The sequence below is a fragment of the Somniosus microcephalus genome, unplaced genomic scaffold (assembly GCF_052327205.1).
Source record: "Somniosus microcephalus isolate GS21.2 unplaced genomic scaffold, FLI_Smic_1.0 unresolved_chr7, whole genome shotgun sequence".
Classification (NCBI taxonomy): Eukaryota; Metazoa; Chordata; class Chondrichthyes; order Squaliformes; family Somniosidae; genus Somniosus; species Somniosus microcephalus.
Window position 1 is genome coordinate 34756838 of NW_028225185.1, and position 26144 is coordinate 34782981.

General features: G+C 52.5%; 1 protein-coding gene across 1 annotated transcript in view; it reads right to left on the minus strand.

Moving 5' to 3' along the window:
• The window catches only part of LOC147086787 (plexin A3-like), a 220182-nt gene that overhangs the window by 93486 nt on the left and 100552 nt on the right, over positions 1-26144 (minus strand). The window contains exons 6-7 of the mRNA XM_085978971.1: positions 13068-13221; positions 11392-11491 (exon numbers count right to left, since the gene is read on the minus strand). Of these exons, the coding sequence (XP_085835097.1) occupies positions 11392-11491; positions 13068-13221 (254 nt within the window). The remainder of the gene's footprint in view (positions 1-11391; positions 11492-13067; positions 13222-26144) is intronic.

The following is a 26144-nucleotide window of genomic DNA, read 5'->3' on the forward strand; positions in this document are numbered from 1 at the left end:
GGTATCTGTTATTCTATATATAAACCCCCCGAACCCCTCGATTAGATTCCAGCCTGTAACTCACTCCCGGGTATCTGTTATTCTATATATAAACCCCCCGAACCCCTCGATTAGATTCCAGCCTGTAACTCACTCCCGGGTATCTGTTATTCTATATATAAACCCCCTCCGAACCCCTCGATTAGATTCCAGCCTGTAACTCACTCCCGGGTATCTGTGATTCTATATATAAACCGCACCGAACCCCTCGATTAGATTCCAGCCTGTAACTCACTCCCGGGTATCTGTTATTCTATATATAAACCCCCCCGAACCCCTCGATTAGATTCCAGCCAGTAACTCACTCCCGGGTATCTGTTATTCTATATATAAACCCCCCGAACCCCTCGATTAGATTCCAGCCTGTAACTCACTCCCGGGTATCTGTTATTCTATATATAACCCCCCCGAACCCCTCGATTAGATTCCAGCCTGTAACTCACTCCCGGGTATCTGTTATTCTATATATAAACCCCCCGAACCCCTCGATTAGATTCCAGCCTGTAACTCACTCCCGGGTATCTGTTATTCTATATATAAACTCCCCGAACCCCTCGATTAGATTCCAGCCTGTAGCACACTCCCGGGGATCTGTTATTCTAGCTATGAAAAGCTCTCAAACCCCTGGATGGGGTTGTAACCTAGGTCGCGAGCTGAAATGCTAAGATTGCCTCCTCTGGCTATAAATACAAGTGTCGCCAACAGCAGGGAACTGAAGCAGAACTCGCTAGGTGGTCGCACAGGAATAAAAGCCTGTAATTTAGGCCTCAAGATAAACAGATGCTTAAAAGGGGAAGAGGATGTCGAGGAAGTAGTTCTCAGTCCAAGTGCTACTGCATCACACTGTACTGAATTGTATCTGTTTGAACTGATCGGGCAGGGGGGAAGATGAAGGAGTAGGGTCTTGTCTCTGTCTCTATGTGTCTCTATGTGTCTCTGTCTCTCTCCCTGCCCCTCGCTCTCTCTCTCTGTGTGTGTCTGTCTCTCTGTCTCTCTCTGTCTCTGTGTGTGTGTGTCTCTGTCTCTGTGTGTGTCCCTGTCCCTGTCTGTGTGTCTGTCTCTGTCTCTGTCTGTGTGTCTGTCCCTGTCTCTGTCTCTGTCTGTGTGTGTGTCCCTGTCTCTCTCTCTGTCTCTGTCTGTGTGTGTGTCCCTGTCTCTGTCTCTGTCTCTGTCTCTGTCTCGGTCCCTGTCTCGGTCCCTGTCTCGGTCCCTGTCTCGGTCCCTGTCCCTGTCCCTGTCTCTGTCTCTGTCTCTGTCTCTGTCTCTGTCTCTGTCTCTGTCTCTGTCCCTGTCTCTGTCTCTGTCTCTGTCTCTGTCTGTGTGTGTGTCCCTGTCTCTGTCTCTGTCTCGGTCCCTGTCTCGGTCCCTGTCTCGGTCCCTGTCTCTGTCTCTGTCTGTGTGTGTGTCCCTGTCTCTGTCTGTGTGTGTGTCTCTGTCTCGGTCCCTGTCCCTGTCTCTGTCTCTGTCTCTGTCCCTGTCCCTGTCCCTGTCTCTGTCTCTGTCTCGGTCCCAGTCACTGTCTCGGTCCCTGTCTCGGTCCCTGTCTCGGTCCCTGTCTCTGTCTCTGTCTCGGTCCCTGTCCCTGTCCCTGTCTCTGTCTCTGTCTCTGTCCCTGTCCCTGTCCCTGTCTCTGTCTCTGTCTCGGTCCCAGTCACTGTCTCGGTCCCTGTCTCGGTCCCTGTCTCGGTCCCTGTCTCGGTCCCTGTCTCGGTCCCTGTCTCGGTCTCTGTCTCTGTCTGTGTGTGTGTCCCTGTCTCTGTCTGTGTGTGTGTCTCTGTCTCTGTCTCGGTCCCTGTCCCTGTCCCTGTCCCTGTCCCTGTCCCTGTCTCTGTCTCTGTCTGAGTCTCGGTCCCTGTCCCTGTCCCTGTCTCTGTCTCTGTCCCTGTCTCTGTCTCTGTCTCAGCCCCTGTCTCGGTCCCTGTCTCGGTCCCTGTCTCGGTCCCGGTCTCGGTCCCGGTCTCGGTCCCGGTCTCGGTCCCGGTCTCGGTCCCGGTCTCGGTCTCGGTCCCGGTCTCGGTCTCGGTCTCGGTCTCGGTCCCTGTCTCTGTCTCTGTCTCGGTCCCTGTCCCTGTCTCTGTCTCGGTCCCTGTCCCTGTCCCTGTCTCTGTCTCTGTCTCTGTCCCTGTCTCTGTCTCTGTCTCTGTCTCTGTCTCGGCCCCTGTCTCGGTCCCTGTCTCGGTCCCGGTCTCGGTCCCGGTCTCGGTCTCGGTCCCGGTCTCGGTCTCGGTCTCAGTCTCGGTCCCTGTCTCTGTCTCTGTCTCGGTCCCTGTCTCTGTCTCGGTCCCTGTCTCTGTCTCGGTCCCTGTCTCTGTCATTGTCTCTGTCTCTCTCCAATCTGAGACAGAGGCAGACACAGAGACAGCCACATCCCCGTGGCCCCCACTGCCTGTGTGGAAGGGATTACATCACTCAACGCCGCCCAAGCCAAGCATTTCTCCCACCAAAATGCAGAGTTACTTTGAACTAAAAATAACCTTCTGTTGGAAATAAGGAGCAATTTCTTTAACCCGGAGAGTGGTGAGAATGTGGAACTCGCGACCACAGGGAGTGGTGGAGCAGAATAGCTCATATGCTTTCAAAAGGAAACTCGACGAGTACATGAGAGCAAAGCGAATCGAAAGATATGTGGAAAGGCGCAGCGGAGGCTGGGATTGGGAGGAGGCTGGTGTGGGGCATAAACACCGGCACGGGCTAGTTGGGCCGAATGGCCTGTTTCTTACATACATAGATACATATATAGAAGATAGGAGCAGGAGTCGGCCTTTTGGCCCCTCGAGCCTGCTCCGCCATTCAATGAGATCATAGCTGATCATCCAAATTCAGTACCCGGTCCCTGCCTTCTCCCCATATCCCTTGATCCCTTTAGCCTTAAGAAATATAGCACGGTGGCATAGTGGTTAGCACTGTTGCCTCACAGCGCCAGGGACCCGGGTTCGAATCCGGCCTCGGGTGACTGTCTGTGTGGAGTTTGCACATTCTCCCCGTGTTTGCGTGGGTTTCCTCCGGGTGCTCCGGTTTCCTCCCACAGTCCAAAGATGTGTGGGTTAGGATGATTGGCTATGATAAATTGACCCTTAATGTTAGGGGGATTAAATACGTGGGGTTACTGGGATATGTGTTGGTGTAGGGGTTACGGGGATCGGGTGGGATATGTGTCGGTGCAGGCTCGATGGGCCGAAATGGCCTCTATCTGCACTGTGGGGTTTCTGTGATTCTGTGATATCCAACTCTTTCTTGAATATATTTAATGAACTGGCCTCCACCGCCCTCTGTGGTAGAGAATTCCACAGGTTCACCACTCTCTGGGTGAAGAAATTCCTCCTCATTTCAGTCCTAAATGGCTTACCCCTTATCCTTAGACTATGACCCCTGGTTCTGGACTCCCCGGCCATCAGGAACATCCTTCCTGCGTCCAGGCCTGACAGAATTTTATAGGTTTCGATGAGATCCCCTCTCAATCTTCTAAACTCCAGCGAGTATAAGCCCAATCGACCCAATCTCTCCTCATACGTCATTCCTGCCATCCCAGGTATCAGCCTGGTGAATCTTCGCTGCACTCCTTCCATGGCAAGAACGTCCTTCCTCAGGTAAGGCGACCAAAACTGCACACAATACTCAAGGTGTGGTCTCACCAAGGCCCTGTACAACTGCAGCAAGACATCCTTGTTCTTGTACTCGAACCCTCTTGCTACGAAGGCCAACATACCATTTGCCTTCTTAACCGCCTGCTGCACCTGCATGCTTACCTTCAGCGACTGGTGTACAAGAACACCCAGGTCTCTTTGCACTTCCCCTTCTCCCAATCTATTGCCATTCAAATAATAATGTGCCTTCCTGTTTTTGCCACCAAAGTGGATACCCTCACATTTACCCACATTATAGTGCATTTGCCATGTTTCTGCCCAATCACCCAACCTGTCCAAATCGTGCTAGAGTTTCACGACATCCTCCTCACAGCATACCCTCTGTGCTGTATGTTCTATCCTCCGCCCCTCCCGGGCCTCCTCTTTCACTCAAAGAACATAAGGAATAGGCGCAGGAGTCGGCCATTCGGCCCCTCGAGCCTGCTCCGCCATTCAATGAGATCATGGCCGATCCTCCTCATCTCAGTCCGAAATGGCCGACCCCTTATCCTGAGACTGTGAGCCCTGGTTCTAGACGCCCCGGCCAGAGGAGAAACAGCCTCCCACTGTCAATGTTCGGCCAAGGCGCAGAAATGAATGAAATGATTAAATTGAACACAATCGTCAAGCTTAAAGAGGCAAGTTCTCCTCAGTATCTGCAAGTGGGGGGTCACCGAGAAAATAAAGACAGACTCCCATCTCTCCAGCGCTTTTCCCCACCTCAGGGCGTCCCAAAGCGCTTCACAGCCAATGAAGGACTTTTTTTGAAGTGTGGTCACTGTTGTAATGTGGGAAACGCGGCAGCCAATTTGCGCACAGCAAGCTCCCACAAACAGCAATGTGATAATGACCGGATCATCTGTTTTTAGTGATGTTGAATTGAGGGATAAATATTGGGTCCCAGGACACCGGGGAGAACTCCCCCCTGCTCTTCTTCCAATAGTGGCCGTGGGATCTTTTACATCCACCTGAGAGGACAGACAGGGCCTCGGTTTAACGTCTCATCCGAAAGATGGCACCTTCGACAGTGCGGCACTCCCTCAGTGCCGCCCCTTCGACAGTGCGGCGCTCCCTCAGTACCGCCCCTCCGACAGTGCAGCGCTCCCTCAGTATCGCCCCTCCGACAGTGCAGCGCTCCCTCAGTACTGCCCCTCCGACGGTGCGGCGCTCCCTCAGTACTGCCCCTCCAACGGTGCGGCGCTCCCTCAGTACTGCCCCTCCAACAGTGCCGCGCTCCCTCAGTACCGCACCTCCGACAGTGCGGCGCTCCCTCAGTACCGCCCCTCCGACAGTGCGGCGCTCCCTCAGTACCGTCCCTCCGACAGTGCGGCGCTCCCTCAGTACTGCCCCTCCAACAGTGCCGCGCTCCCTCAGTACTGCCCCTCCGACAGTGCGGCGCTCCCTCAGTACTGCCCCTCCGACAGTGCGGCGCTCCCTCAGTACCGCTCCTCCAACAGTGCGGCGCTCCCTCAGTACTGCCCCTTCGACAGTGCGGCGCTCCCTCAGTACTGCCCCTCCGACAGTGCGGCGCTCCCTCAGTACTGCCCCTCCGACAGTGCGGCGCTCCCTCAGTACTGCCCCTCCGACAGTGTGGCGCTCCCTCAGTACTGCTCCTCCAACAGTGCGGCGCTCCCTCAGTACTGCAATGGGAGCATCAGCCTAGATTTTTGTGCTCAAGTCTCTGGAGTGGGGCTTGAAGCCATGACCGAGCGGGCAATCCTGACCCCCTCACACCTCCCGACAGGAACGCAGTGAGCTACAGAGGAAACAGCAGATCCTTGGTTTGGATTTACAGGGATGTACACACACACACACACACACGAGGACTCTGGGAATGGTTCCAAATGGCGTCAACCCCGAGTTGCCCATTCTTTCTCAGAATAATTTATATCCCAATTGCTCCCACTGAAGAATAATAGCAGTGAAGAAACACTGGAAAGCTAGAAGGCAAATCGGTTTTGTTCAGCCTCGTAGGCCTCTGGTCTCGTTGCCGTGGCAACCCAACAAGTCTGCTGCGATAGCACTGCATAGAGTGCTAAAAATCACAGGGCGAATGGTTCAAATGTGTCTCTCTCTCTCTCTCTCTCTCGGGGAGGTGAAAGAAAATGAATTCACGCAGTCCTGCCTTTACAGAAACGGGAATTGGAATAAAATTTATCTTTACACTCATTTTTCAATACGAAATTTAAGGAGCGTAAATTCAACCGAGTCTCTCTCTCTCTCTCTCCGGCTGAAGCTCGTCCTCCTCGCCCCACCGGCCGCCTGTAACTCATTCTTTCTCAGGGTGCACCGTCCAACTGTGGGGGGGCGGGGCGTCACAGGGACGCTAGGAACGGGAGGAGGCCGTTCAGCCCCCCTCGGGCCTGCTCCGTCATTCAATCAGGTCATGGCTGGTCGGTATCTTAAGCCCATCCACCTGCGATGGAGGGATGGATAGATGGATGGAGGGAGGGAGGGAGAGAGGGAGAGAAGAGGGAGAGAGGGAGGGAGGGAGAGAAGGAGAGAAGAGGGAGAGAGAGAGGGAGGGAGAGAGGGAGGGGGGAGGGAGAGAAGGAGGGAGAGAAGAGGGAGAGAGAGAGGGAGGGAAGGAGGGAGAGAGAGAGGGAGGGAGAGAAGAGGGAGAGAGAGAGGGAGGGAGAGAAGAGGGAGAGAAAGAGGGAGGGAAGGAGGGATAGAGAGAGGGAGGGAAGGAGGGAGAGAGAGAGGGAGGGAGAGAGAGAGGGAGGGAGAGAGAGAGGGAGGGAAGGAGGGATAGAGAGAGGGAGGGAAAGAGGGAGAGAGGGGAGAGAAGGAGGGAATGGGAGAGGGATGGAGAGAGGGAGGGAGGGAAGGAGGGAGAGAGGGAGGGAGAGAGGTGAGAGAAGGATGGAGAGAAGGAGGGAGAGAGAGAGAGGGCGGGATGGAGGGAGAGAGGGAGGGGGAGAGAAGGAGGGAGAGAGGGGGATGGAGGGATGGCATAAGAACATAAGAAATAGGAGCAGGAGGAGGCCATTCGGCCCCTCGAGCCTGCTCCGCCATTCAATAAGATCAGGGATGATCTTCCGCCTGATCTCCACTTTCCCGCCCGACCCCTCGATTCCCCTCGAGTCCAAAAGTCTATCAATCTCAGCCTTGAATATACTCAACGACTGAGCCTCCACAGCCCTCTGGGGCAGAGAATTCCAAAGATTCGCCGCCCTCTGAGTGAGAGGGGGACGGAGGGAGGGAGGGATAGATGGAACGAACCGAGAGTCCTTTGAATAACAACGAGTCCCAATGGACCTCCACTCCCCTTCACCTCCCTTGCTAGCTTTCCTTCGAACACAGTTCACAGCGAGAGTGTAAATAGCTTATTACAGGCAGCGGGCAGGTGCGAGCTTTAATCATCCACCTGCGTCCTGTTAATCTGAAAGGGGAGGTTGATTCTGAGCCTGGGGTTTTCTTTCCTGGTTTCGTCTCTCTCTCGGTTCCCTTGACGGAGCCTCGCCTCGCTGGGGCAGGAGTGCCACCGAGAGGGAGTGACACACCACCCCTCCCATAAGAACAGAAGAACATAAGAAATAGGAGCAGGAGTAGGCCAATCGGCCCCTCGAGCCTGCTCCGCCATTCAATAAGATCATGGCTGATCTGATCCTAACCGCCAATCCACTATCACAGAACCATCTCCTGAATCTAACAGAATTAGACACACGAAATAGGAGCAGGATCAGGCTACATGGCCCCTGGGCCCGCTCCGCTACCCACAGGGCCATGACCGATCCGAACCTAGACTCATGTCCAAGTTCCTGCCCGCTCCCCGTAACCCTTAATTCCCTTTACTTCTAGGAAACTGTCTATTTCTGTTTTAAATTTATGTAATGATGTAGCTTCTACAGCTTTTTGGGGCAGCATATTCCATGGACCTACCACCCTCTGAGTGAAGTAGTTCCTCCTCATCTCAGTTTTGAAAGAGCAGCCCCTTATTCTAAGACTATGCCCCCTAGTTCTAGTTTCACCCATCATCGGGAACATCTTCCCCGCTTCCACCCGATCCAACCCCTTCACAATCTTATATGTTTCAATAAGATCGCCTCTCATTCTTCTGAACTCCAATGAGTAGAGTCCCAATCTACTCAACCTCTCCTCATATGTCCATCCCCTCATCCCCGAGATTAACCGAGTGAACCTTCTTTGTACTGACTCGAGAGCAAGTATGTCCTTTCTTAAGGATGGACACCAAAACTGTATGCAGTATTCCAGGTGCGGTCTCACCAATACCTTGTACAACTGAAGCAATACCTCCCTCTTTTTATATTCTATCCCCCTAGCAATAAAAGCCAACATTCCATTGGCCTTCTTAATCACTTGCTGCACCTGCATACTAACCTTTTGAGTTTCGTGCACCAGGACCCCCAGATCCCTTTGTACTTCAGTACTTTCCAGTTTCTTGCCATTAAGATAATAACTTGCTCTACGATTTTTCCTGCCAAAGTGCATAACCTCACACTTTCCAGTATTGTATTCCATCTGCCGAATTTCTGCCCACTTACTTAGCCTGTCTATGTCCCCTTGCAGGTTTTTTATGTCCTCCTCACTCACTACTTTCCCTCCCGATGGCCCCCCTTCCGCCACAGCCTCACCGGAGTTTGGGATCCGCTCGTGTAGTACCCCTGTTTCTCGCAAGCCCTGCCTCCCGAGGCTCAGGGAGGAGAAAGCAAGTATTTGTACAGGGGTTTACCCTCACCCGCGATCTTTGTCCCCTCCAGTCTCGACTGTTCCGGCGCTCTCCCGACCGGCTTCAAACCTTCCACCCTCCGTAACCATCAACTCATCTAAAACTCGGCTGCACCCCCGTGTCCTAACTCGCACCGAGTCCCGTTCACCCATCACCCCTGTGCTCGCTGGCTCCCAGTCCGGCAACACCTCGATTTTAAAATTCTCCCATCCTCGTGTTCAAATCCCTCCGTGGCCTCCTCACCCACCTCTCCCTATCTCTGTAACCTCCTCCAGCCCCACAACGCTCCAAGATCTCTGCGCTCCTCCAATTCTGGCCTCTCGCGCATCCCCCCCGAGTTCCATCGCTCCACAATTGGCGGCCGTGCCTTCAGCCGCCTGGGCCCCAAGCTCTGGAAATCCCTCCCTAAACCTCTCCGCCTCTCTCTCTCCTCCTTTAAGACGCTCCTTAAAACCGAACTCTTTGACCCAAGCTTTTGGTCACCTGTCCTAATGTCTCCTTATGTGGCTCGGGATCAAACTTTTGTCCGATTTAGGTCCTGTGAAGCGCCTTGGGACGCTTTACTTCGTTAAAGGGACTAGATAAAAGCAATGGGCTAGAGGGGGCTGAATGGCCTCCTCCTGTTCCTAATGTAACAGGCTCGAGGGGGCTGAATGGCCTCCTCCTGTTCCTAATGTAACAGGCTCGAGGGGGCTGAATGGCCTCCTCCTCTTCCTAATGTAACAGGCTCGCGGGGCTGAACGGCCTCCTCCTGTTCCTAATGTAACAAGCTCGAGGGGCTGAACGGCCTCCTCCTGTTCCTAATGTAACAGGCTCGAGGGGCTGAACGGCCTCCTCCTGTTCCTAATGTAACAGGCTCGAGGGGGCTGAACGGCCTCCTCCTGTGCCTAATGTAACAGACTCGAGGGGGCTGAACGGCCTCCTCCTGTTCCTAATGTAACAGGCTCGCGGGGCTGAACGGCCTCCTCCTGTTCCTAATGTAACAAGCTCGAGGGGCTGAACGGCCTCCTCCTGTTCCTAATGTAACAGGCTCGAGGGGCTGAACGGCCTCCTCCTGTTCCTAATGTAACAGGCTCGAGGGGCTGAACGGCCTCCTCCTGTTCCTAATGTAACAGGCTCGAGGGGGCTGAACGGCCTCCTCCTGTTCCTAATGTAACAGGCTCGCGGGGCTGAACGGCCTCCTCCTGTTCCTAATGTAACAGACTCGAGGGGGCTGAACGGCCTCCTCCTGTTCCTAATGTAACAGGCTCGCGGGGCTGAACGGCCTCCTCCTGTTCCTAATGTAACAAGCTCGAGGGGCTGAACGGCCTCCTCCTGTTCCTAATGTAACAGGCTCGAGGGGCTGAACGGCCTCCTCCTGTGCCTAATGTAACAGGCTCGAGGGGCTGAACGGCCTCCTCCTGTTCCTAATGTAACAGGCTCGAGGGGCTGAACGGCCTCCTCCTGTTCCTAATGTAACAGGCTCGAGGGGGCTGAACGGCCTCCTCCTGTGCCTAATGTAACAGACTCGAGGGGGCTGAATGGCCTCCTCCTGTTCCTAATGTAACAGGCTCGAGGGGCTGAATGGCCTCCTCCTGTTCCTAATGTAACAGGCTCGAGGGGGCTGAATGGCCTCCTCCTGTTCCTAATGTAACAGGCTCGAGGGGCTGAACGGCCTCCTCCTGTTCCTAATGTAACAAGCTCGAGGGGGCTGAACGGCCTCCTCCTGTTCCTAATGTAACAGGCTCGAGGGAGCTGAATGGCCTCCTCCTGTTCCTAATGTAACAAGCTCGAGGGGGCTGAACGGCCTCCTCCTGTTCCTAATGTAACAGGCTCGAGGGGGCTGAACGGCCTCCTTCTGTTACTAATGTAACAGGCTCGAGGGGGCTGAACGGCCTCCTCCTGTTCCTAATGTAACAGGCTGGGAGTGCTTGATGGGGACAGTGTAGATGGAGCTTTACTCTGTATCTAACCCGTGCTGTACCTGCCCTGGGAGTGTTTGATGGGGACAGTGTAGAGGGAGCTTTACTCTGTACCTAACCCGTGCTGTACCTGCCCTGGGAGTGTTTGATGGGGACAGTGTAGAGGGAGCTTTACTCTGTATCTAACCTGTGCTGTACCTGCCCTGGGAGTGTTTGATGGGACAGTGTAGAGGGAGCTTTACTCTGTATCTAACCCGTGCTGTACCTGCCCTGGGAGTGTTTGATGGGGACAGTGTAGAGGGAGCTTTACTCTGTACCTAACCCGTGCTGTACCTGCCCTGGGAGTGTTTGATGGGGACAGTGTAGAGGGAGCTTTACTCTGTATCTAACCCGTGCTGTGCCTGCCCTGGGAGTGTTTGATGGGACAGTGTAGAGGGAGCTTTACTCTGTATCTAACCCATGCTGTACCTGCCTTGGGAGTGTTTGATGGGACAGTGTAGAGGGAGCTTTACTCTGTATCTAACCCATGCTGTACCTGCCCTGGGGGTGTTTGATGGGACAGTGTAGAGGGAGCTTTACTCTGTATCTAACCCATGCTGTACCTGCCCTGGGGGTGTTTGATGGGACAGTGTAGAGGGAGCTTTACTCTGTATCTAACCCATGCTGTACCTGCCCTGGGAGTGTTTGATGGGGACAGTGTAGAGGGAGCTTTACTCTGTATCTAATCCGTGTTGTACCTGCCCTATGAGTGTCTGATGGGACAGTGGAGAGGGAGCTTTACTCTGTATCTAACCCGTGCTGTACCTGCCCTGGGAGTGTTTGATGGGACAGTGTAGAGGGAGCTTTACTCTGCATCTAACCCCGTGCTGTACCTGCCCTGGGAGTGTTTCATGGGACAGTGTAGAGGGAGCTTTACTCTGTATCTAACCCGTGCTGTACCTGACCTGGGGGTGTTTGATGGGGACAGTGTAGAGGGAGCTTTACTCTGTATCTAACCCATGCTGTACCTGCCCTGGGAGTGTTTGATGGGGACAGTGTAGAGGGAGCTTTACTCTGTATCTAACCTGTGCTGTACCTGCCCTGGGACTGTTTGATGGGGACAGTGTAGAGGCTAAGCAATTGATGAGTTACTTACGATTGATGCACACTGCAGTTATAGAAGACAAAATATGTCACGGCGAACAGCTTGTTTGTCTCCTTCGACTTTAAGTGCAGCTTGATGACCAGCTTGTCCCCTAGGAGAGAACATCATTGATAAATGGTCGTGTATGTATTGAAAGAGTTGGATCGTTTGGCAGTGTTAGTTGTGACAAGCCAAGAGTGGCGACAGCGCCACCTCTGGTGCCAGTCCGAATATCAGCCCATTGATGTCAATGGACGAAGGGTGAGATCACGACCGAAACAAGCCTTTTGAGGAGCTCCCGTGGCATTGCTCCCAGATAAAGCAAAGTCCCGTCGGTGTGCTTTACCGCACCTTCTGTGGCACTGCTCCCACGATAGTCAGGATGAAGTTCTCATCTCATTGACCAGCTCGGGACGTCCCGCAGCCCTTCACAGCCAATGAAGTACATTTTGAAGTGTAGTCACTATTGCAATGTGGGAAACGGGCAGCCAATTTGCACACAGCAGGATCCCACAAACAGCAAATGTGATAATGTCCAGATGATGTTGGCTGAGGGACACTGGGGAGAACTCCCCCCTGCTCTTCTTCCAATAGAGGCCCGGGGGATCTTTTATGGCCCACCCAAGAGGGCAGAGGGGGCCTTGGGTTTAACGTTTCATCAGTACTGCCGCTCCGACAGTGCGGTGCTCCTTCAGTACTGCCCCTCTGACACTGCGGCGCTCCCTCAGTACTGCCCCTCCGACAGTGCGGCACTCCCTCAGTACCGCCCCTCCGACAGTGCGGCGCTCCCTCAGTACCGCCCCTCCGACAGTGCGGCGCTCCCTCAGTACCGCCCCTCCGCCAGTGCGGCGCTCCCTCAGTACCCGCCCCTCCGACAGTGCGGCGCTCCCTCAGTACCGCCCCTCCGCCAGTGCGGCGCTCCCTCAGTACCGCCCCTCCGCCAGTGCGGCGCTCCCTCAGTACCGCCTCTCCGACAGTGCGGCGCTCCCTCAGTACCGCCCCTCCGACAGTGCGGCGCTCCCTCAGTACCGCCCCTCCGACAGTGCGGCGCTCCCTCAGTACCGCCCCTCCGACAGTGCGGCGCTCCCTCAGTACCGCCCCTCCGACAGTGCGGCGCTCCCTCAGTACCGCCCCTCCGACAGTGCGGCGCTCCCTCAGTACCGCCCCTCCGCCAGTGCGGCGCTCCCTCAGTACCGCCCCTCCGACAGTGCGGCGCTCCCTCAGTACCGCCCCTCCGCCAGTGCGGCGCTCCCTCAGTACCGCCCCTCCGACAGTGCGGCGCTCCCTCAGTACCGCCCCTCCGACAGTGCGGCGCTCCCTCAGTACCGCCCCTCCGACAGTGCGGCGCTCCCTCAGTACCGCCCCTCCGACAGTGCGGCGCTCCCTCAGTACCGCCCCTCCGACAGTGCGGCGCTCCCTCAGTACCGCCCCTCCGACAGTGCGGCGCTCCCTCAGTACCGCCCCTCCGACAGTGCGGCACTCCCTCAGTACCGCCCCTCCGACAGTGTGGCGCTCCCTCAGTACTGGCACCGGGGGAGTGTCGGGCCTGGATTGCGGGGCTCGAGTCTCTGGGTGGGGCCTCAAGCCCACGACCCACAAACAACTCTGGCTAAAGCTTAAACCATCTGAGATCTACAATCCCATAAATCTGGCGCTAAGGAGACTCTATAAGGAGGACTCACTCTTACCGTAGCCGTTGGTTATCAGCGGGATCTCCTTCAGAGATGGAGAAACACAGCGTATTTCTCCCGCCTCAATGATCCCTTCACTCTCCGAGATATCCTCAAAAGAACAGGTCACGCCGCCCGAAAGATCCGGAACATTCCTGGCACGCAGTATCAACTAGAAGAGAAATTATATATCATTTTTTCCGTAAAACCCTTACGCACGTCTCTGATATACCCCACACCCCTCACTGTAACACTCTGATACACCCCACACCCCTCACTGTAACACTCTGATATACCCCACACCCCTCACTGTAACACACGGATATACCCCACACCCCTCACTGTAACACTGATATACCCCACACCCCTCACTGTAACACTGATATACCCCACACCCCTCACTGTAACACACGGATATACCCCTCACTGTAACACTGATATACCACACACCCCTCACTGTAACACTCTGATATACCCCACACCCCACACTGTAACACTCTGATATACCCCACACCCCACACTGTAACACTCTGATATACCCCACACCCCGCACTGTAAAACACTGATATACCCCACACCCCTCACTGTAACACACGGATATATCCCACACCCCTCACTGTAACACACTGATATACCCCACACCCCTCACTGTAACACACGGATATATCCCACACCCCTCACTATAACACTCTGATATACCCCACACCCCTCACTGTAACACTCTGATATACCCCACACCCCTCACTGTAACACACGGATATATCCCACACCCCTCACTATAACACTCTGATATACCCCACACCCCTCACTGTAACACACTGATATACCCCACACCCCTCACTGTAACACACGGATATATCCCACACCCCTCACTATAACACTCTGATATACCCCACACCCCTCACTGTAACACTCTGATATACCCCACACCCCTCACTGTAACACTCTGATATACCCCACACCCCTCACTGTAACACACGGATATACCCCACACCCCTCACTGTAACACTCTGATATACCCCACACCCCTCACTGTAACACTCTGATATACCCCACACCCCTCACTGTAACACTGATATACCCCACACCCCTCACTGTAACACTCTGATATACCCCACACCCCTCACTGTAACACACTGATATACCCCACACCCCTCACTGTAACACACGGATATATCCCACACCCCTCACTGTAACACTCTGATATACCCCACACCCCTCACTGTAACACTCTGATATACCCCACACCCCTCACTGTAACACACTGATATACCCCACACCCCTCACTGTAACACTCTGATATACCCCACACCCCTCACTGTAACACTCTGATATACCCCACACCCCTCACTGTAACACTCTGATATACCCCACACCCCTCACTGTAACACACTGATATACCCCACACCCCTCACTGTAACACTCTGATATACCCCACACCCCTCACTGTAACACACTGATATACCCCACACCCCTCACTGTAACACTCTGATGTACCCTACCCCTCACTGTAACACTCTGATATACCCCACACCCCTCACTGTAACACTCTGATATACCCCACACCCCTCACTGTAACACTCTGATATACCCCACACCCCTCACTGTAACACTCTGATATACCCCACACCCCTCACTGTAACACTCTGATATATCCCACACCCCTCACTGTAACACACGGATGTACCCCACACCCCTCACTGTAACACATGGATATACCCCACACCCCTCACTGTAACACACTGATATACCCCACACCCCTCACTGTAACACACGGATATATCCCACACCCCTCACTGTAACACACGGATATATCCCACACCCCTCACTGTAACACACTGATATACCCCACACCCCTCACTGTAACACACTGATATATCCCACACCCCTCACTGTAACACACTGATATACCCCACACCCCTCACTGTAACACTCTGATATACCCCACACCCCTCACTGTAACACTCTGATATACCCCACACCCCTCACTGTAACACTCTGATATACCCCACACCCCTCACTGTAACACACTGATATACCCCACACCCCCCACTGTAACACTCTGATATACCCCACACCCCTCACTGTAACACACTGATATACCCCACACCCCTCACTGTAACACTGATATACCCCACACCCCTCACTGTAACACTCTGATATACCCCACACCCCCCACTGTAACACTCTGATATACCCCACACCCCTCACTGTAACACACTGATATACCCCACACCCCTCACTGTAACACTGATATACCCCACACCCCTCACTGTAACACTCTGATATACCCCACACCCCTCACTGTAACACTGATATACCACACACCCCTCACTGTAACACTCTGATATACCACACACCCCTCACTGTAACACTGATATACCACACACCCCTCACTGTAACACTCTGATATACCCCACACCCCTCACTGTAACACTGATATACCCCACACCCCTCACTGTAACACACTGATATACCCCACACCCCTCACTGTAACACTGATATACCACACACCCCTCACTGTAACACTCTGATATACCCCACACCCCTCACTGTAACACTGATATACCCCACACCCCTCACTGTAACACACTGATATACCCCACACCCCTCACTGTAACACTGATATACCACACAGCCCTCACTATAACACTCTGATATACCCCACACCCCTCACTGTAACACTCTGATATACCCCACACCCCTCACTGTAACACTCTGATATACCCCACACCCCTCACTGTAACACTCTGATATACCCCACACCCCTCACTGTAACACTCTGATATACCCCACACCCCTCACTGTAACACTCTGATATACCCCACACCCCACACTGTAACACTCTGATATACCCCACACCCCTCACTGTAACACTGATATACCCCCCACCCCTCACTGTAACACACTGATATACCCCACACCCCTCACTGTAACACACTGATATACCCCACACCCCTCACTGTAACACTCTGATATACCCCACACCCCTCACTGTAACACTCTGATATACCCCACACCCCTCACTGTAACACTCTGATATATCCCACACCCCTCACTGTAACACACGGATGTACCCCACACCCCTCACTGTAACACATGGATATACCCCACACCCCTCACTGTAACACACTGATATACCCCACACCCCTCACTGTAACACTCTGATATACCCCACACCTCTCACTGTAACACGCTGATATACCCCACACCCCTCACTGTAACACTCTGATATACCCCACACCCCTCACTGTAACACTCCGATATACCCCACACCCCTCACTGTAACACTCTGATATACCCCACACCCCTCACTGTAACACACGGATATATCCCACACCCCTCACTGTAACACACTGATATACCCCACACCCCTCACTGTAACACACTGATATATCCCACACCCCTCACTGTAACACACTGATATACCCCACACCCCTCACTGTAACACTCTGATATACCCCACACCCCTCACTGTAACACTCTGATATACCCCACACCCCTCACTGTAACACTCTGATATACCCCACACCCCTCACTGTAACACACTGATATACCCCACACCCCCCACTGTAACACTCTGATATACCCCACACCCCTCACTGTAACACACTGATATACCCCACACCCCTCACTGTAACACTGATATACCCCACACCCCTCACTGTAACACTCTGATATACCCCACACCCCCCACTGTAACACTCTGATATACCCCACACCCCTCACTGTAACACTCTGATGTACCCCACACCCCTCACTGTAACACTGATATACCCCACACCACTCACTGTAACACTCTGATATACCCCACACCCCTCACTGTAACACTCTGATATACCCCACACCCCTCACTGTAACACTCTGATATACCCCACACCCCTCACTGTAACACTCTGATATACCCCACACCCCTCACTGTAACACTCTGATATACCCCACACCCCTCACTGTAACACTCTGATATACCCCACACCCCTCACTGTAACACTCTGATATATCCCACACCCCTCACTGTAACACACGGATGTACCCCACACCCCTCACTGTAACACATGGATATACCCCACACCCCTCACTGTAACACACTGATATACCCCACACCCCTCACTGTAACACACGGATATATCCCACACCCCTCACTGTAACACACGGATATATCCCACACCCCTCACTGTAACACACTGATATACCCCACACCCCTCACTGTAACACACTGATATATCCCACACCCCTCACTGTAACACACTGATATACCCCACACCCCTCACTGTAACACTCTGATATACCCCACACCCCTCACTGTAACACTCTGATATACCCCACACCCCTCACTGTAACACTCTGATATACCCCACACCCCTCACTGTAACACACTGATATACCCCACACCCCCCACTGTAACACTCTGATATACCCCACACCCCTCACTGTAACACACTGATATACCCCTCACTGTAACACTGATATACCCCACACCCCTCACTGTAACACACTCATATACCCCACACCCCTCACTGTAACACTCTGATATACCCCACACCCCCCACTGTAACACTCTGATATACCCCACACCCCTCACTGTAACACACTGATATACCCCACACCCCTCACTGTAACACTGATATACCCCACACCCCTCACTGTAACACTCTGATATACCCCACACCCCTCACTGTAACACTGATATACCACACACCCCTCACTGTAACACTCTGATATACCACACACCCCTCACTGTAACACTGATATACCACACACCCCTCACTGTAACACTCTGATATACCCCACACCCCTCACTGTAACACTGATATACCCCACACCCCTCACTGTAACACACTGATATACCCCACACCCCTCACTGTAACACTGATATACCACACACCCCTCACTGTAACACTCTGATATACCCCACACCCCTCACTGTAACACTGATATACCCCACACCCCTCACTGTAACACACTGATATACCCCACACCCCTCACTGTAACACTGATATACCACACAGCCCTCACTATAACACTCTGATATACCCCACACCCCTCACTGTAACACTCTGATATACCCCACACCCCACACTGTAACACTCTGATATACCCCACACCCCTCACTGTAACACTCTGATATACCCCACACCCCTCACTGTAACACTCTGATATACCCCACACCCCTCACTGTAACACTCTGATATACCCCACACCCCACACTGTAACACTCTGATATACCCCACACCCCTCACTGTAACACTGATATACCCCCCACCCCTCACTGTAACACACTGATATACCCCACACCCCTCACTGTAACACACTGATATACCCCACACCCCCCACTGTAACACACTGATATTCCCCACACCCCTCACTGTAACACACTGATATACCCCACACCCCTCACTGTAACACTCTGATATACCCCACACCCCTCACTGTAACACTCTGATATACCCCACACCCCTCACTGTAACACTCTGATATACCCCACACCCCTCACTGTAACACTCTGATATACCCCACACCCCACACTGTAACACTCTGATATACCCCACACCGCTCACTGTAACACTCTGATATACCCCACACCCCTCACTGTAACACTCTGATATACCCCACACCCCTCACTGTAACACTCTGATATACCCCACACCCCTCACTGTAACACTCTGATATACCCCACACCCCTCACTGTAACACTCTGATATACCCCACACCCCACACTGTAACACTCTGATATACCCCACACCCCTCACTGTAACACACGATATACCCCACACCCCTCACTGTAACACTCTGATATACCCCACACCCCTCACTGTAACACACGATATACCCCACACCCCTCACTGTAACACACTGATATACCCCACACCGCTCACTGTAACACTCTGATATACCCCACACCCCTCACTGTAACACTCTGATATACTCCACACCCCTCACTGTAACACTCTGATATACCCCACACCCCTCACTGTAACACTCTGATATACCCCACACCCCTCACTGTAACACTCTGATATACCCCACACCCCTCACTGTAACACACTGATATACCCCACACCCCTCACTGTAACACTGATATACCCCACACCCCTCACTGTAACACTCTGATATACCACACACTCCTCACTGTAACACTCTGATATACCCCACACTCCTCACTGTAACACACTGATATACCCCACACCCCTCACTGTAACACTCTGATATACCCCACACCCCTCACTGTAACATTCTGATATACCCCACACCCCTCACTGTAACACTCTGATATACCCCACACCCCTCACTGTAACACACTGATATACCCCACACCCCTCACTGTAACACTCTGATATACCCCACACCCCTCACTGTAACACTCTGATATACCCCACACCCCTCACTGTAACACACTGATATACCCCACACCCCTCACTGTAACACTCTGATATACCCCACACCCCTCACTGTAACACTCTGATATACCCCACACCCCTCACTGATATACCCCACACCTCTCACTGTAACACTCTGATATACCCCACACCCCTCACTGTAACACTCTGATATACCCCACACCCCTCACTGTAACACTGATATACCCCACACCCCTCACTGTAACACTCTGATATACCCCACACCCCTCACTGTAACACTCTGATATACCCCACACCCCTCACTGTAACACACTGATATACCCCACACCCCTCACTGTAACACTCTGATATACCCCACACCCCTCACTGTAACACTCTGATATACCCCACACCCCTCACTGTAACACTCTGATATACCCACACCCCTCACTGTAACACTCCGATATACCCCACACCCCTCACTGTAACACTCTGATATACCCCACACCCCTCACTGTAACACACTGATATACCCCACACCCCTCACTGTAACACACTGATATACCCCACACCCCTCACTGTAACACTCTGATATACCCCACACCCCTCACTGTAACACTCCGATATACCCCACACCCCTCACTGTAACACTCTGATATACCCCACACCCCTCACTGTAACACACTGATATACCCCACACCCCTCACTGTAACACTCTGATATACCCCACACCCCTCACTGTAACACTCTGATATACCCCACACCCCTCACTGTAACACTCCGATATACCCCACACCCCTCACTGTAACACTCTGATATACCCCACACCCCTCACTGTAACACACTGATATACCCCACACCCCTCACTGTAACACTCTGATATACCCCACACCCCTCACTGTAACACACTGATATACCCCACACCCCTCACTGTAACACACTGATATACCCCACACCCCTCACTGTAACACTCTGATATACCCCACACCCCTCACTGTAACACTCTGATATACCCCACACCCCTCACTGTAACACACTGATATACCCCACACCCCCCACTGTAACACACTGATATTCCCCACACCCCTCACTGTAACACACTGATATACCCCACACCCCTCACTGTAACACATGGATATACCCCACACACCTCACTGTAACACTCTGATATACCCCACACCCCTCACTGTAACACTCTGATATACCCCACACCCCTCACTGTAACACTCTGATATACCCCACACACCTCACTGTAACACTCTGATATACCCCACACCTCTCACTGTAACACTCTGATATACCCCACACCTCTCACTGTAACACTCTGATATACCCCACACCCCTCACTGTAACACTCTGATATACCCCACACCCCTCACTGTAACACACTGATATACCCCACACCCTCACTGTAACACTCTGATATACCCCACACCCCTCACTGTAACACACTGATATACCCCACACCCCTCACTGTAACACTCTGATATACCCCACACCTCTCACTGTAACACTGATATACCCGACACCCCTCACTGTAACACTGATATACCCCACACCCCTCACTGTAACACTCTGATATACCCCACACACCTCACTGTAACACACTGATATACCCCACACCCCTCACTGTAACACACTGATATACCCCACACCCCTCACTGTAACACTCTGATATACCCCACACCTCTCACTGTAACACTCTGATATACCCCACACCCCTCACTGTAACACTCTGATATACCCCACACCCCTCACTGTAACACACTGATATACCCCACACCCTCACTGTAACACTCTGATATACCCCACACCCCTCACTGTAACACACTGATATACCCCACACCCCTCACTGTAACACTCTGATATACCCCACACCTCTCACTGTAACACTGATATACCCGACACCCCTCACTGTAACACTGATATACCCCACACCCCTCACTGTAACACTCTGATATACCCCACACACCTCACTGTAACACACTGATATACCCCACACCCCTCACTGTAACACACTGATATACCCCACACCCCTCACTGTAACACTCTGATATACGCCACACCCCTCACTGTAACACACGGATATACCCCACACCCCTCACTGTAACACTCTGATATACCCCACACCCCTCACTGTAACACACTGATATACCCCACACCCCTCACTGTAACACTCTGATATACGCCACACCCCTCACTGTAACACACGGATATACCCCACACCCCTCACTGTAACACTCTGATATACCCCACACCCCTCACTGTAACACACTGATATACCCCACACCCCTCACTGTAACACTCTGATATACGCCACACCCCTCACTGTAACACACGGATATACCCCACACCCCTCACTGTAACACTCTGATATACCCCACACCCCTCACTGTAACACACGGATATACCCCACACCCCTCACTGTAACACTCTGATATACGCCACACCCCTCACTGTAACACACGGATATACCCCACACCCCTCACTGTAACAATCTGATATACCCCACACCGCTCACTGTAACACTGATATACCCCACACCCCTCACTGCAACACTCTGATATACCCCACACACCTCACTGTAACACACTGATATACCCCACACCCCTCACTGTAACACTCTGATATACCCCACACACCTCACTGTAACACACGGATATACCCCACACCCCTCACTGTAACAATCTGATATACCCCACACCGCTCACTGTAACACTGATATACCCCACACCCCTCACTGTAACACTCTGATATACCCCACACACCTCACTGTAACACACTGATATACCCCACACCCCTCACTGTAACACTCTGATATACCCCACACCCCTCACTGTAACACTCCGATATACCCCACACCCCTCACTGTAACACTCTGATATACCTCACACCCTTCAATGTAACACTCTGATATACCCCACACCCCTCACTGTAACACTCTGATATACCCCACACCCCTCACTGTAACACTCTGATATACCCCACACCGCTCACTGTAACACTCTGATATACCCCACACCCCTCACTGTAACACACTGATATACCCCACACCCCTCACTGTAACACTCTGATATACCCCACACCCCTCACTGTAACACACTGATATACCCCACACCCCTCACTGTAACACTCTGATATACCTCACACCCCTCACTGTAACACTCTGATATACCCCACACCCCTCACTGTAACACTCTGATATACCCCACACCCCTCACTGTAACACACTGATATACCCCACACCCCTCACTGTAACACTCTGATATACCCCACACCCCTCACTGTAACACTCTGATATACCCCACACCCCTCACTGTAACACTGATATACCCCACACCCCTCACTGTAACACTCTGATATACCCCACACCCCTCACTGTAACACTCTGATATACCCCACACCCCTCACTGTAACACTCTGATATACCCCACACCCCTCACTGTAACACACTGATATACCCCACACCCCTCACTGTAACACTCTGATATACCCCACACCCCTCACTGTAACACTCTGATATACCCACACCCCTCACTGTAACACTCTGATATACCCCACACCCCTCACTGTAACACTGATATACCCCACACCCCTCACTGTAACACTCTGATATACCCCACACCCCTCACTGTAACACACTGATATACCCCACACCCCTCACTGTAACACTCTGATATACCCCACACCCCTCACTGTAACACTCTGATATACCCCACACCCCTCACTGTAACACTCTGATATACCCCACACCCCTCACTGTAACACTCTGATATACCCCACACCCCTCACTGTAACACTCTGATATACTCCACACCTCTCACTGTAACACTCTGATATACCCCACACCCCTCACTGTAACACTCTGATATACCCCACACCACTCACTGTAACACTCTGATATACCCCACACCCCTCACTGTAACACTCTGATATACCCCACACCCCTCACTGTAACACTCTGATATACCCCACACCCCTCACTGTAACACTCTGATATACCCCACACCCCTCACTGTAACACTCTGATATACCCCACACCCCTCACTGTAACACTCTGATATACCCCACACCCCTCACTGTAACACTCTGATATACCCCACACCCCTCACTGTAACACTGATATACCCCACACCCCTCACTGTAACACTCTGATATACCCCCCCACCCCTCACTGTAACACACTGATATACCCCACACCCCTCACTGTAACACTGATATACCCCACACCCCTCACTGTAACACTCTGATATACCCCACACCCCTCACTGTAACACTCTGATATACCCCACACCCCTCACTGTAACACACTGATATACCCCACACCCCTCACTGTAACACTCTGATATACCCCACACCCCTCACTGTAACACTCTGATATACCCCACACCCCTCACTGTAACACTCTGATATACCCCACACCCCTCACTGTAACACTCTGATATACCCCACACCCCTCACTGTAACACTCTGATATACCCCACACCCCTCACTGTAACACTGATATACCCCACACCCCTCACTGTAACACTCTGATATACCCCCCCACCCCTCACTGTAACACACTGATATACCCCACACCCCTCACTGTAACACTGATATACCCCACACCCCTCACTGTAACACTCTGATATACCCCACACCCCTCACTGTAACACTCTGATATACCCCACACCCCTCACTGTAACACACTGATATACCCCACACCCCTCACTGTAACACTCTGATATACCCCACACCCCTCACTGTAACACTCTGATATACCCCACACCCCTCACTGTAACACTCTGATATACCCCACACCCCTCACTGTAACACTCTGATATACCTCACACCCCTCACTGTAACACTCTGATATACCCCACACCCCTCACTGTAACACTCTGATATACCCCACACCCCTCACTGTAACACTCTGATATACCCCACACCCCTCACTGTAACACTCTGATATACCCCACACCCCTCACTGTAACACTCTGATATACCGCACACCCCTCACTGTAACACTCTGATATACCCAACACCCCTCACTGTAACACGCTGATATACCCCACACCCCTCACTGTAACACACTGATATACCCCACACCCCTCACTGTAACACTCTGATATACCCCACACCCCTCACTGTAACACTCTGATATACCTCACACCCTTCAATGTAAGCTGATGAGCTCCTGTTTTCAATGCTGCAGGATTACACTGCCCAGTGAATGTACCAGAAGAGCAACCCGGGGCGGGCTGCATCTGTCAGGGGGCGAGGTCCCCCATTTCCCCCCTACTGTCTGAAGGCACTGGGGTACAGTCCCATATATGTAAGGTGGTCAAGCATTTGTACCTACCCAAGTGGCCATTCTTCATGTCCCCATGGTGGAATATACCGGCAACACTGAATGACTAGGGTCAACTGTGATGCCCCCATGGTCGAATATACTGTCAACACTCAGCGGCTCGGATTAACTGTGATGCCCCCATGGTCGAATATACTGCCAACACTCAGTGACTCAGATCAACTGTGATGCCCCCATGGTCGAATATACCGCCAATACTCAGCGACTAGGATCAACTGTGATGCCTCCATGATCGAATATACTGCCAACACTGAGCGACTAGGGTCAACTGTGATGCCCCCATGGTCGAATATACCCCCAACACTGAGCAACTAGGGTCAACTGTGAAGCCCCCATGGTTGAATATACCACCAACACTCAGCGACTAGGGTCAACTGTGATGCCCCCATGGTCGAATATACTGCAAATACTCAGCGACTAGGGTCACCTGTGATGCCCACATGGTCGAATATACCACCAATACTCAGTGACAAGGATCAACTGTGATGCCTCCATGGTCGAATATACCCCCCACAACACTGAGCGACTAGGGTCAACTGTGATGCCCCCATGGTTGAATATACTGCAAATACTCAGCGACTAGGGTCACCTGTGATGCCCACATGGTCGAATATACCACCAATACTAAGTGGCTGGGATCAACTGTGATTCCCCTATGATCGAATATACCCCCAATACTCAGCGACTAGGGTCAACTGTGAAGCCCCCATGGTCGAATATACACCCAACACTGAGCGACTAGGGTCAACTGTGATGCCCCCATGGTCGAATATACTGCCAACACTCAGTGACTCAGATCAACTGTGATGCCCCCATGGTCGAATATACCACCAATACTCAGTGGCTGGGATCAACTGTGATTCCCCTATGATCGAATATACCCCCAATACTCAGCGACTAGAGGCAACTGTGAAGCCCCCATGGTTGAATATACCACCAACACTCAGTGATTCGGATCAACTGTGATGCCCCCATGGTCGAATATACTGCCAACACTCAGTGACTTGGATCAACTGTGATGCCCCCATGGTCGAATATACCACTAACACCCAGCGACTAGGATCAACTGTGAAGCCCCCATGGTTGAATATACTGTCAACTCTCAGCGATTCGGATTAACTGTGATGCCCACATGGTCGAATATACCACCAATACTCAGTGACTGGGATCAACTGTGATGCCCCCATGGTCGAATATACTGCCAACACTCAGTGACTTGGATCAACTGTGAAGCCCCCATGGTCGAATATACTTTCAACACTCAGTGACTAGGAACAACTGTAAAGCCCCCATGGTCGAATATACCGCCAATACTCAGCCACTAGGATCAACTGTGACACTCTACCCACCACCACCACACCCCGTGGTACCGCATCGCGAGGACTCGTCTCGCCAGGAGCTCTC